This window comes from Mus caroli, chromosome 11, assembly GCF_900094665.2.
Source record: "Mus caroli chromosome 11, CAROLI_EIJ_v1.1, whole genome shotgun sequence".
NCBI classification, from domain to species: Eukaryota; Metazoa; Chordata; class Mammalia; order Rodentia; family Muridae; genus Mus; species Mus caroli.
Genome location: NC_034580.1, coordinates 73,091,065 through 73,102,333, shown reverse-complemented (window position 1 = coordinate 73,102,333; position 11,269 = coordinate 73,091,065). Strand labels below are relative to the sequence as shown.

The 11,269-nt window shown below is 55.5% G+C and overlaps 2 protein-coding genes across 4 annotated transcripts in view; both read left to right on the top strand.

Moving 5' to 3' along the window:
• Nek8 (NIMA related kinase 8) overlaps positions 1 to 3,640 on the top strand; it is a 13,242-nt gene extending 9,602 nt beyond the window's left edge. Inside the window, exons 9-15 of one of the 3 annotated variants that reach the window (XM_029483746.1) lie at positions 333 to 409; positions 691 to 808; positions 1,514 to 1,664; positions 1,871 to 2,034; positions 2,135 to 2,293; positions 2,433 to 2,591; positions 2,974 to 3,640. In XM_029483746.1, coding sequence (XP_029339606.1) covers positions 333 to 409; positions 691 to 808; positions 1,514 to 1,664; positions 1,871 to 2,034; positions 2,135 to 2,293; positions 2,433 to 2,591; positions 2,974 to 3,002 — 857 coding nt within the window. In that variant the 3' untranslated portion in view covers positions 3,003 to 3,640. Of the gene's footprint in view, positions 1 to 332; positions 410 to 690; positions 809 to 1,513; positions 1,665 to 1,870; positions 2,035 to 2,134; positions 2,294 to 2,432; positions 2,728 to 2,973 lie in introns of those variants that run through there. The other 2 variants (XM_029483747.1, XM_029483745.1) reach the window with 2 other exon arrangements.
• A 568-nt stretch (positions 3,641 to 4,208) lies between these two features.
• Traf4 (TNF receptor associated factor 4) lies at positions 4,209 to 10,226 on the top strand. Its single transcript, XM_021177951.2, has 7 exons — positions 4,209 to 4,448; positions 7,353 to 7,404; positions 7,996 to 8,100; positions 8,170 to 8,331; positions 8,422 to 8,583; positions 8,670 to 8,825; positions 9,078 to 10,226. The coding sequence occupies exons 1-7, from the start codon at positions 4,306 to 4,308 to the stop codon at positions 9,708 to 9,710; spliced, it is 1,413 nt and encodes a 470-aa protein (XP_021033610.1). The 5' UTR covers positions 4,209 to 4,305; the 3' UTR covers positions 9,711 to 10,226.
• The last annotated feature ends 1,043 nt before the right edge of the window (positions 10,227 to 11,269 follow it).

Here is an 11,269-nt window from a genome sequence, read left to right as displayed (position 1 = left end):
TTTTTTTTTTTTTTTAAGACAAGGTCTTGCCAGGGAGTAGTAGTTTTGGCTGGCCTGGAACTTTAGAGATCCGCCTGCTTCTGCCTCCTGAGTGCTGGGATTAAAGACGTGCACCACCACTCCAGGCTTTGTTTTAACTTGTTTTGAGGCAGCATTTCACTAAGTTTCACCAGTCAGACTTGCAATTCTCCCTCAAACTTCAGTAGTAACATACTGGTGCCACCAGACCAGACATTGGCTCCCAGTTTCATCTCCCTCCTCCAACCTGTAAGTGAACCACACTACCTGAAATGCTCTCTTCCTCTCCCATCTTTCCCTGCCCTCCTCCGCAGACCGAGGCATTATCATGACGTTCGGCAGCGGCAGCAATGGGTGTTTAGGTCACGGCAACCTGACTGACATCAGCCAGGTGGGTGGTCCCCGTACCCTGGAGAGGGGAAGTGAGCGCTAACTCCCAGGCTGCACCTGCGCTTTGTTAGATGGGGGAAGTACAGGAAGCTTCCCCAGTGGCTTCCCACCTGTTGCTGTTTCTGCAGCACTGTGCCACTGTGCGTGTGGTGGGTGGGGTTGGAGTTAAAGAGACAGTTACCTTCTGAGAATTTGCAGCCTCCAACTTCCGGCTTCCAGGGGAGGGGGCTCAGACCATGGTAGGAGGCAAATCCTTCACTTTTTTTTTTTCTCTTTCTCTAGCCCACCATTGTAGAAGCCCTGCTGGGCTACGAGATGGTGCAGGTGGCCTGTGGGGCCTCTCATGTGCTGGCCCTGTCCACAGATGGAGACTTATTCGCCTGGGGCCGAGGAGATGGTGGTAAGCCCACTGCCCAGCTCCAGGTTTTAGGGTCCCTCTCACAACTCTCTCCATCATGCCTTGTTCATTCCCATACCTGTCTACCTCTCCGTGGCCCATTCTTTCCTTCCTCTTTTTTTTTTTTTCTCGAATTCTATTCATTCATTGGACGAACCATTATTTCATACTTTATTAGTGCTCAGATAAGATGAATGAGGTGTTGGCACATTGCTTATCTATTCTTGCAATGCTAGGAGTCAGACTTTACACACAAGGACACGCTCTTATCAGTGACCTGCTCCCCTCGCCCACTGGGCTAGGTACTGACACTGGTGATGTCATAGAGGGATTCCTGTCCTGGACTCAGATGTAAAGTGTGTGTGTTACAGGGGAGTCTAGAGGACACCAGGGCTACAGCAAAGATTAACACTGTGGGATTAAAGGAGGGCAGTTGTCACCCTGGGAAGGTGGGTGGCATCTGGATAGGGTCTTTCATTTTGATGAGATGGGGGGTCTCACCTGCAACTTGATGTCTTGCTTTTGAGTGTTGGGATTTTTATTTATTTATTTATTTATTTATTTTGAGACAAACCGTTGCTTTATAGCTTCAGCTAGCCTGGAAAAGGCCTAGGAAAAGTCTGAGGACAGCCTCTATATTCCGGCAGCATTACCATCTCTGAAGCTCAAACTAATCCCATTTTGTTTTGTTTTCTTTTGTTTTTGTAGGTAGACTGGGACTAGGCACCAGGGAGTCCCATAACTGCCCTCAGCAGGTGCCTGTGGCCCCAGGACAGGAAGCTCAGAGAGTTGTCTGTGGTATTGACTCTTCCATGATCCTCACCTCTCCAGGCAGGGTCCTGGCCTGTGGAAGTAACAGGTACTGGAAGCATCAAGGTGCTAGGGCTACCTCCCCGCCCTCCTTGAATGCAAAGTATCTCAGTCCTTATTGCCTTCCTCGTCTTTCCAAGGCTCTGAGCCTTTGGATTTGTCTCGTGGAGCTATAGATCCTAGTAATCCCTGCAGAGACTCCCTGCGGTGGGAGAAAGGCAGGCGGCTGATACAAACTTCTGGCTCCATCCTTAGGTTCAACAAGCTAGGCTTGGACCACCTATCCCTGGACGAGGAGCCTGTTCCCCACCAGCAAGTGGAGGAGGCCCTGAGCTTCACACCACTGGGCTCTGCACCTCTGGACCAGGAGCCCCTGCTGTGTGTGGACCTTGGCACTGCTCATTCAGCTGCTATCACTGGTGAGTAGGACCCAAGCATGGGAGGCCTGAGGGGATTCACCGGGCTTTGTCCAGACTTCTGCACCACTGTCCTTTCCTTGCTTGTCTTCCGTCTCCACAGCTTCCGGGGACTGCTATACTTTTGGCAGCAATCAACATGGACAGCTGGGCACCAGTTCCCGCAGGGTCAGCAGGGCACCCTGTCGGGTCCAAGGCCTGGAGGGCATCAAGATGGTGATGGTGGCCTGCGGGGATGCCTTCACTGTGGCCGTTGGGGCAGGTGAGGGTGGGCAGGATGCGGGTGTACCATGGCAGGAATATGGTGGGTTATACTCATCACCTTCCTTGTGGAATTGTTCTTGCTGTCTAGTGTTCAGCTGATTGCTTAGTTAATGCCCCACTCTTTCCAATTTTGGCAGAGGGGGAAGTGTATTCTTGGGGCAAAGGAACCCGAGGCCGACTGGGAAGGAGGGATGAGGATGCCGGATTGCCTAGGCCAGTGCAGCTGGATGAGACTCATCCTTACATGGTGACTTCAGTGTCCTGCTGCCATGGGAACACTCTGCTGGCTGTTCGATGTGAGTTTTCTTCTCCTATCTCACCCACATCACTAGGGTGAACCCAACTCCCCTCTACTCCCCACTCGATCTTCCATAGTTATAACCCAAATTACCCACCCAGAGCAATCTTCTGCCCCCAGAAAAGTGTGGGAAATGGGGAGGGGATGTGCGTAAAGTGCTGTGTGCCCCCCCCACCCCCCCTAGCGAGGGCTGCCTCTGTGGCTCTCCACACCTTGTGTGAATTCTTGCTCTTCCTGGACCCAGTTGATAGGAAAACTCCCCTTTCTGGCCTGGCAGGAGGGTTCTGGCTCCAGGGCCCAATGAAATCAAAGGGGGCTGATGCTTGCTGTAGGCGTTGCCTCCAGAAAGGCAGCAGTAGCTTCTCTTTGATACTCTTCAGCAGTCACAGATGAACCAGTTCCCCCCTGAGGCAACAGGATGATCCAAGAGACCACCTCTTGAGTATTCTGAAAAATGCAGGTGCCCGAGGAATGACTGTTGTCAGCGTCCTGGATTGTGTCGTCAATGGGGTAGAAAGGCCAGTGAAATCTACTCTGGTCCCCCAAGTCCCTGTCTCCAAAGCTCTTTATCTTACTAAATATTTGAAAGGCTCCAGTCTGGCAGGGGTCAACAGAAGGACGGCCTTCAAAACCTTTGCTAAACAACGCACCTTTCTCCAACCACCCCCAGCCCAGTTAGAAAGTAAGTCACTGACAGTGTCCTCTTGGAGACTCATGCCATGCTTTGGAATAGGGCAAGCCAGGGCTTGTTTGGACTGGTCATTAGGCCAGCCTAATCTCTGCATAGCTTGCAGCTGATAGGTTGGAGGGAGCCCCCTTTTCTATCTTATCCTGAGGCAAGAGTTTGCACAGCCCCTGCGAGGGCACCCCTCCCCACACACACCTCTCAGGGAGGGGGTGCTGGAGCTAGCTTTTTGTTTGCTGAGGAGATACTGCTGGAAAGTTGCCCTTTCCCCAGGCTATTCCCCAGACCTAGACTGGGGAGAAAGGTTACCCGACCAAGTTCTCAAAGGTTTCAAAGTATCACTAATAAAAATATCAAATGCCTGCTTGGCTTATGATCTCTTACGGGGTGGGTGGAAGTGGCCGCTAGACACCCCAAGACTGGGTTGGGCCCGACTGTGGTTGCAGGGCAGCGGCCAGGAGGAATGTGGGCGCAGCCAGAGGCCTGAGGGCTGGGGCCGAGGTTCCGCTGGCCCAGCGCCCAGCCCAGTTTCCTTGCTCCAGCCTGGTTTACTGGGATCCTGTTGCCAGGCTTCGCTGCCTAGCACCTGGAAGCTAGGGCCCCGGGTCCCTGAGCGGCGCGTGGCGCAGGAGACCTTAAGGTGGCCTCTAAAGTGTCAAGTCTTTGTGGTGCGACCTGATAGGCACCATCGTAACGCAAGGGGACCGGCTTCTGGAAGACTCTCGGCCACGTTCGGAGTTCCAGCGGGAAAGAGAAGCCTAATTTAACTTTCAAAGCCAGGGCAGAGTTCGGAGTACGACCGCATTTGGAGTGAGGGGTTGTGGAGTGGGCGGGGCACGCGGGCGGGCTCTAGGACCATGGGGACGCGGCTCCGCCCCCTCTTCCGGCGGGCGGGGTTGCGGACCCGGGCCGGTCTCGGCCGCCAGTCGGCGCCGCCCGCAGCCGGGAAACGCGGCCCGAGCGAGGCGCGGGCTGTGGGGCCGCCGCGTGCCCGGCCCCGCTCGCCCGTGCCCGCCGCCAGCCCGCCATGCCCGGCTTCGACTACAAGTTCCTGGAGAAGCCCAAGCGGCGGCTGCTGTGCCCACTGTGCGGGAAGCCCATGCGCGAGCCTGTGCAGGTGTCTACTTGTGGCCACCGCTTCTGCGACACCTGCCTGCAGGAGTTTCTCAGGTGCGACCCGGGGCGGTGGGCCTCGGCCGGCAGTGCAGGGGGGTGAGGGCGGTGCACGGAGGGCGGGCTCGGGCCGGAGACACGTCGCGCCTTTGTCTGCGAGGCCGCCCGGTGACCTCAGGAGCGCCCACCATGATGTCAAGGGGCGGCAGTGACGTCAGGGCCCTGGGGAGGACCTTAGGCACCCAAGCGTAGGGTCTCGGGTCCTACCTGCCCAGCTCCAGGTAGGGAAAGCTGCCTCCCCACGCTCTGGCGGAGGGAAAGCCGCCCTTCCTGACCCGTGGCCGGCCCTTCCCCCCCACCTGAGAGCCCGAGCGGCCACAGTCTTGAACTTTGAATCCTTTAGGGAAGGGAAGGACAAAGCCTCCCTCTCCCGCGCGGCACTCAAGCCGCTGGAGTTTTCACCTGTCCAACCTCTTCTTTTTCTCTGACGTTGAGAGAGTGGCCGCTATTGTTCTCCCATTTCAGAGATTCAAAAAAAAAGGGCTGCGATTTGCCCAGGGTCACACGATTCAAGTCTTAGCTGGGAATCCAGCCCGGGCTGCGTGTGGCCAAGCAGTAGAGGTTGGACTGTGACTTGCAGCCCTCCCCGCCTCTTAAGTGGGGAACCCTCCCTTGGGGTCTTGAGTACAATGAATGGTTGGTACATTGGCCACCCGGGTTGGTACTGAATGCCCCGTGCCCACTGAGGATCCATCCAGGTCCTGTCTTGCCGCCTCAGGCATCGCTCACATTTCTGGGCACCCCTGGGCGGTCTTGAGTCTCCTGCCACTGAAGGCTGCATGTTGGAGGGGAGATCGGGGAGCCCCAACGCCCGTAGAGGTCGTGCTCTAGAGCACAAGGCAGGCTGAGTCTGCCGCGGTCCCGCGAGGGGAACTGGCAAGGAAAGCAATGTGGGACTTGTGCCTCAGTGCTTCGTCCCCACTGTCTTCCGAAGCCCCTGGCTGGTGGAAATCTCAGCAGGCCCTTTGTTTTTTGTTCCTAGCAGCCGCGGGCTCCTGCTCTCACATATGCTCCTGCTCAAGCTGCTGTGGTGCCCCCTCCTCCCTTCTCTTCTCCCTCCTCCTTCTGGCCCTCCTCCCTGAAATGTACACACTTAACTCCTCTACTGACACACACGGGCCCATTGTCTTCCCGGCTCCCTTCCTGGCCCTCTGGTTTCCAGATGAGGCCAGCTGAGCCAGCCCCCTCCTCCAGCTGACCCACCCTTACTGCCTCGGGGAAGGAGCCAGGAGGGGTCTGTCAGGCCTTGTTCCCTCCTTCACCTCCTTCTCAGTCCCCTCACGGCTGCTTCTGCCCCTCCTCCTCCCGGAAATCCCCTCTTCCTCTCCCACTGCCCCCTCCCCCCATCCTGTCTTCTCCCCTGGGCTTGGGCCTCCACTGCTCAGCCAGGAGCTGCCTCTGCCTTCTCCCCTCCCCCACGATCCAGTTGTGTTTAGTGGCTTCTGGAGGAAAGAGGTGATTGAGCAGGCTCTGCCTCCCCACTATCACCCCTACCCTACAAGTTAGGTTGTCCATAGCCTTGGCCAAACCTTTTGTCCTGGCTGGGCCCCAAGCTGCAGAGTTAGCTGCTGCCTGAAGCCTAGGAACCTGCCTTAGTCCCCTTGCTGTCTTCAAAACCACCGGGTCAGCACATTCCAGAAGCAGCCAAGTGGACCCCCTCCCCCTTGGCCCACCCCTCTTTTACTCCTGCTGCTGCTGGCTGTTACCCAGGTTGAGCCAGGAAGGCTGCTTCTGGGTGCAGGCATAGCTCTTCAGTGCCTCACTTGGGTCCTTCGCATCAGGGACATGGCCAGTAGTGTGGGACCAAGGGGAGGTGCTTTGATGGACTGGGCACCTGGGATATGGACTGCCCAGGCTCTTGACAGTGCTTTTACAGCAGGGCAGCCCTGTAGTCTCTGCTTCCGCCTTGAGGCCTGCCTGCCTGCCGCCTACCTGACTCAGATCTGCCAGGAATGCCGAGCCTGGGGGCTTTCAGTCTTGCTGGGTGAGCCCTTGCCTTGCCTGGGCCATGGCAGTCATGTGTGACAGGTCTTGTAGAGGTCAGCTGGGCCATCCTGGCAGGAGGAAGCATGTTACCAGGCTCTGTGGGTGTTAATATCTTCGTGGAGATGGGAGAAGGGGGACAGGACAGCTGCAGGTGTTAGGGTGGCCAAGTTTCAGGAGCTCTGCCTGTGGTTAAAGCCTGAGTTACCACAGACAGACATACCACAGACAGACAGACATACCCAGGTGCTGCTTTACTAGGGAGCCTCTGATTGGTTTTTTTGCCATCCCCACCCCCCCTGCCCCTATCCCTCCATCTTTTGAATAGGGACATTCTAACCCCTCTCAGAGGCAAGTGGTGAAGCCCAGGAGGGAGTGTGAGGAATGGATGGTGGGAGCACTGAGCCGGGCGCCTTGCTATTCCTTCCCACTCTTTTAAGAAACACACCCTCAAAGAGGAGAAGGGATAGTATAAAGTGGCCTCAAGATGACCTTAGCCTTGGTTCTAGGCTTGGCATCATCATGGAGGCTGGGTAGCCCTGGCATTTAATCCAAGCCCATCCCTGTATACCCTCCCGTCAGCTTTCAGAGTAGCCAATGAAAACCATTCTTGGGGAAGCGGGTGGCAGCATGCCTGTTTCTTTCAAGTCCAGCTGCTGTCCTCGGGGGAGGGGACGCCAGCTGCCACCTGTTGGGAAAGTGCTGCCCAAGGCAGCTGTGTCTGTCCACACTGGACCTAGAATGCCATTTGTGGGTCGTCTAGTACCCTTGAAAAGTGGGTCCCTTCTGACTTCTCTTGTCCCTTTGTCTCAGCCATGGCAGGCTAGGAAGGGGCCTGGCAAGGGAGGGAGGCTACCCTGACTGACGGGGTGAGGCCCAGGGCTTGAGGAGCCTTGACCCTGCCTTCTTCCCTTTCAGTGAAGGAGTCTTCAAATGCCCTGAGGACCAACTTCCTCTGGACTATGCCAAGGTGAGTCCATACTGCTAGGTTGGAAGCCTAGGTACATAGTATATGGGCTGTTGCCCTTGCTGGGGGCTGGAGCTCTTTGGCAGCCAGGAGGCACAGAGCCAGTGTCAACCCCAAGCCTCATGATCTTGTGCCCCCACAAAGGTAGCCTGTTCTTTCCCACCAGGCCAGTTTGCAAACGCAGGCTGTGTTTGCCCTGGGGGGGCAGGCACAATGCCCAGCCTGTAGGGGTGCACAGAGCTGCTCTGTGCCCATAAAAAGTGCTCCCTCCTCTTCCCATGGCTGGGGGCCAGGACCCCTCCACTAAGAGGAAGGAAGCAGAAGGGGGTTCACCTTACGACTGAGCAGGCTAATAGCCTGCTTCCCTGAAGGGAGCATGTTCCCATGCAGCCATGTTGGGGGATCTAGGGTCCAAGTCAGAGTAGATACATACTGTCTACTCTGTCCTTCATCCTAGGGCACAGAGACATAGTCTGAGAGGTCTTTGATCAAGAAGCTATTACTGGCTTACAGGCACAGCCAGCTCAGTTGAGAGTGGGGTGGATAGCAACTCCAGCAGGCTCTGATAGCAACTCCACTGTCCTCTGCCCACAGATCTACCCAGACCCAGAGCTGGAGGTCCAGGTGTTAGGCTTGGCTATCCGCTGCATCCACAGTGAGGAGGGCTGCCGCTGGAACGGGCCACTTCGTCATCTACAGGTGAGACTCGGGTGGGGAGCTAGAACTAACCCTTCCTTGGCAGATACTGACTGTTGTCTGTCCCACCAGGGCCACTTGAACACTTGCAGCTTCAATGTAGTCCCCTGCCCGAATCGCTGCCCAGCCAAGCTGAGCCGGCGTGATCTGCCTGCTCACCTGCAGCACGACTGCCCTAAGCGCCGCCTCAAATGTGAATTCTGTGGCTGTGACTTCAGTGGGGAGGCCTACGAGGTACATGGGTCCAGGCTGACGGTGGAGGGAGGGTGAGGCACCTGGGACCCCAGGCATCCCATCCCCTAACTTAACCTGTGGTGATTTCAGAGTCACGAGGGCGTGTGCCCCCAAGAGAGTGTGTACTGTGAGAACAAGTGTGGGGCCCGCATGATGAGGCGACTGTTGGCCCAGCATGCCACGTCTGAGTGCCCCAAGCGCACCCAGCCCTGTGCCTACTGTACCAAGGAATTTGTTTATGACACCATCCAGGTGAGGCCCTTGCTGACCTGTAGGCTGTGAGACTGGGTACCAGGGAGTCAGGGTATTGACCACTCTGCTTCTATTTCTGGTCCTAGAGCCACCAGTACCAGTGCCCACGCCTGCCTGTTCCCTGCCCCAACCAATGTGGAGTGGGCACTGTGGCCCGGGAAGACCTGCCCACCCATCTGAAGGATAGCTGCAGCACTGCCTTTGTTCTCTGCCCTTTCAAAGAGTCTGGCTGTAAGCACAGGGTAAGATGCCCCTTCTTCCTCAGCCCCTTAGCCCTTGAGGTCCTTGAGAGAGCATCAGTTGCTGCCATAGTTGAGGCCTCCATGGGTCCTGCTAGTCAACTTCCACTTATTCCCAGCACCCTCCGCCATTGTCCTGTTCCTGTGGAACTGGGTGCCTGCTACCCCAACCTGCTTCTCCTCTCCCTTGGGCCTTCCTCTTTTCCTCTTTTGGTAACTTTTTCCTTCTCCCATGGTTTTGGGTTTTGCCAACAGTGCCCTAAGCTGGCAATGGGACGTCACGTGGAGGAGAGCGTAAAGCCACATCTGGCTATGATGTGTGCCCTGGTGAGCCGGCAGCGGCAAGAGCTGCAGGAGCTGCGAAGAGAACTGGAAGAGTTATCCATAGGCAGCGATGGAGTGCTCATCTGGAAGATTGGCAGTTATGGGCGTCGTCTACAAGAGGCCAAGGCCAAGCCTAACCTGGAGTGCTTCAGCCCAGCCTTCTATACTCATAAGTACGGCTACAAGCTGCAGGTATCTGCATTCCTCAACGGCAACGGCAGTGGTGAGGGCACACACCTCTCCATCTACATCCGCGTCTTGCCGGGCGCCTTTGACAATCTCCTTGAGTGGCCCTTTGCCCGCCGGGTCACCTTCTCCTTACTGGATCAGAGTGACCCAGGTTTGGCTAAGCCCCAGCATGTCACTGAGACCTTCCACCCTGATCCAAACTGGAAGAACTTCCAGAAGCCTGGCACGTGGCGAGGCTCCCTGGATGAGAGTTCTCTGGGCTTCGGCTACCCCAAGTTCATTTCCCACCAGGACATCCGAAAGCGGAATTACGTGCGGGATGATGCGGTTTTCATCCGTGCCTCTGTCGAACTGCCCCGGAAGATCCTCAGCTGAGAGTAGAGCCTTTTGGCTTCAAGTGGGAAGGGAGGTGGGACCGGATCTCAGGCACTGGCTGAAACTGGATTGGGGGCCGGACCTCCTTTCAGCTTCTTTTGCCTAGGCTGTTAGCCCACTCCCTACCATCACCACCATCCCTACCCCTCAGGTGCCTCCAATTGGTGCTTCAGCCCTGGCCCCTGGGGGGAGCAGGTCTCGGGGTTATCAAGGGCTGGAAACACGATCCCAGGGCCTGTCTCCCCTCCTGGGCAGGGCAGACATGCCTTGATGCCAGCCACATTCTACCTGGACTGAGGTGCCTGCTCAGGTGCTATGTCCCAAGAGCCATAGTGGGGGTGGGAGGTATTGGCAAAGGGAGGGGTCGGGGTAGTTAGAAGAGTCTGCCTTGAGATTAACTTCTCTTTCCATTCACCCAGTGGTGCCCTCTCTGGTTATTTATTTCTCTAGTGCTAGGTGGGCACAGCAGGGGAACTCTGATTTTTAATAAATCCTGAATTGTATTTATTAACCTGATTCCAGCCTGTCTCCTCCCAGTAGGTTAGGGTTCTGGGAGGCTGGGCCCAGCCAGAGGAGAGGGGTGAACTGCTCTGCTTGCAGCCATACCTCTCTAGTGGACGATAGGGGGATTGCAGGAAACTTTTGAGTTTGCCCTCTGGTGGTTCAATAGATAGGTGCAGTTACCACTTAAGCTGGCATCTCCAGTCCATACCTCACCAAAGACAAGTGCTCTGCTTAGCGGGTCTGTCTGTTCTGTATCAGGAATAACCATGTGTGTGTGTGTGTGTGTGCGCGCGTGTGCAGATTCCACAAGACTATAACTTCCCTTGGCTGATCCAGCAGCCTGGGTGCTACAGGTGTGCATTGCCGTATCCAGTCTTGTACTCCAAGGCCATCTTTACAGCCTGAAGTCTTGTGTGGCCAGGAGTCAAGGGAAATAGCTTTCCCCCCTTAGAGTCACTGTTAGAGTCAATGAGGCTGCATGTGCCTGACAGATGAAGGACTGAGTGAGTGAATGTCAGTCTGTACTCCAGGAGTAAAAGAGGCCTTTGAGATGTATAAAGCACTTAAGATTTTCTCACCTGTAATTTCATTTGCTTTTTGTGCAATTCTGAATGGTTGCCTCTGACTGCATACATCCCAGCAGTCAACTAAGAATAGAAGCAAATTGACTCCTTCAGTTAGTTTTGGGCAAGGCCTGGATTTCTGTGCACACCCCCCCCCCCCCCCCCGCATGCCAGAATTAACTATATACATGCTCAAACCCTAAATTCTTTTATCAGTAGGCGTATAGTTCCCACTAATTTTGGCAATAAATTTGGGCTTGCTTTCAGCAAGTTACTTAGCTTTTGTGGGGTTAACTACACTTGTTAATGGTAAAATGAATTCTGTTCAACTACTGGTCTTGGAATATAATCATGACAGGAGGTAATTAACATGAAGTGTCTTTCTTTCCTGTCCCAGCACAGGGAAGTGTGTAAGGACAGCTGAAAGGTGTACTCTGTAGAGGGAGGTGCAAAGGGCCTTTAGGAAGATGAGAGGTCACTAGGTGAGGGTTG

Bases quoted from the DNA above. Each gene is read 5' to 3' on its own strand.
- Traf4 (XM_021177951.2), top strand. From the start codon at position 4,306: ATGCCCGGCTTCGACTACAAGTTCCTGGAGAAGCCCAAGCGGCGGCTG. The intron at 4,449-7,352 runs GTGCGACCCGGG...CTTCCCTTTCAG, and splicing joins TGCCTGCAGGAGTTTCTCAG to TGAAGGAGTCTTCAAATGCC. The intron at 8,584-8,669 runs GTGAGGCCCTTG...TTCTGGTCCTAG, and splicing joins TTGTTTATGACACCATCCAG to AGCCACCAGTACCAGTGCCC.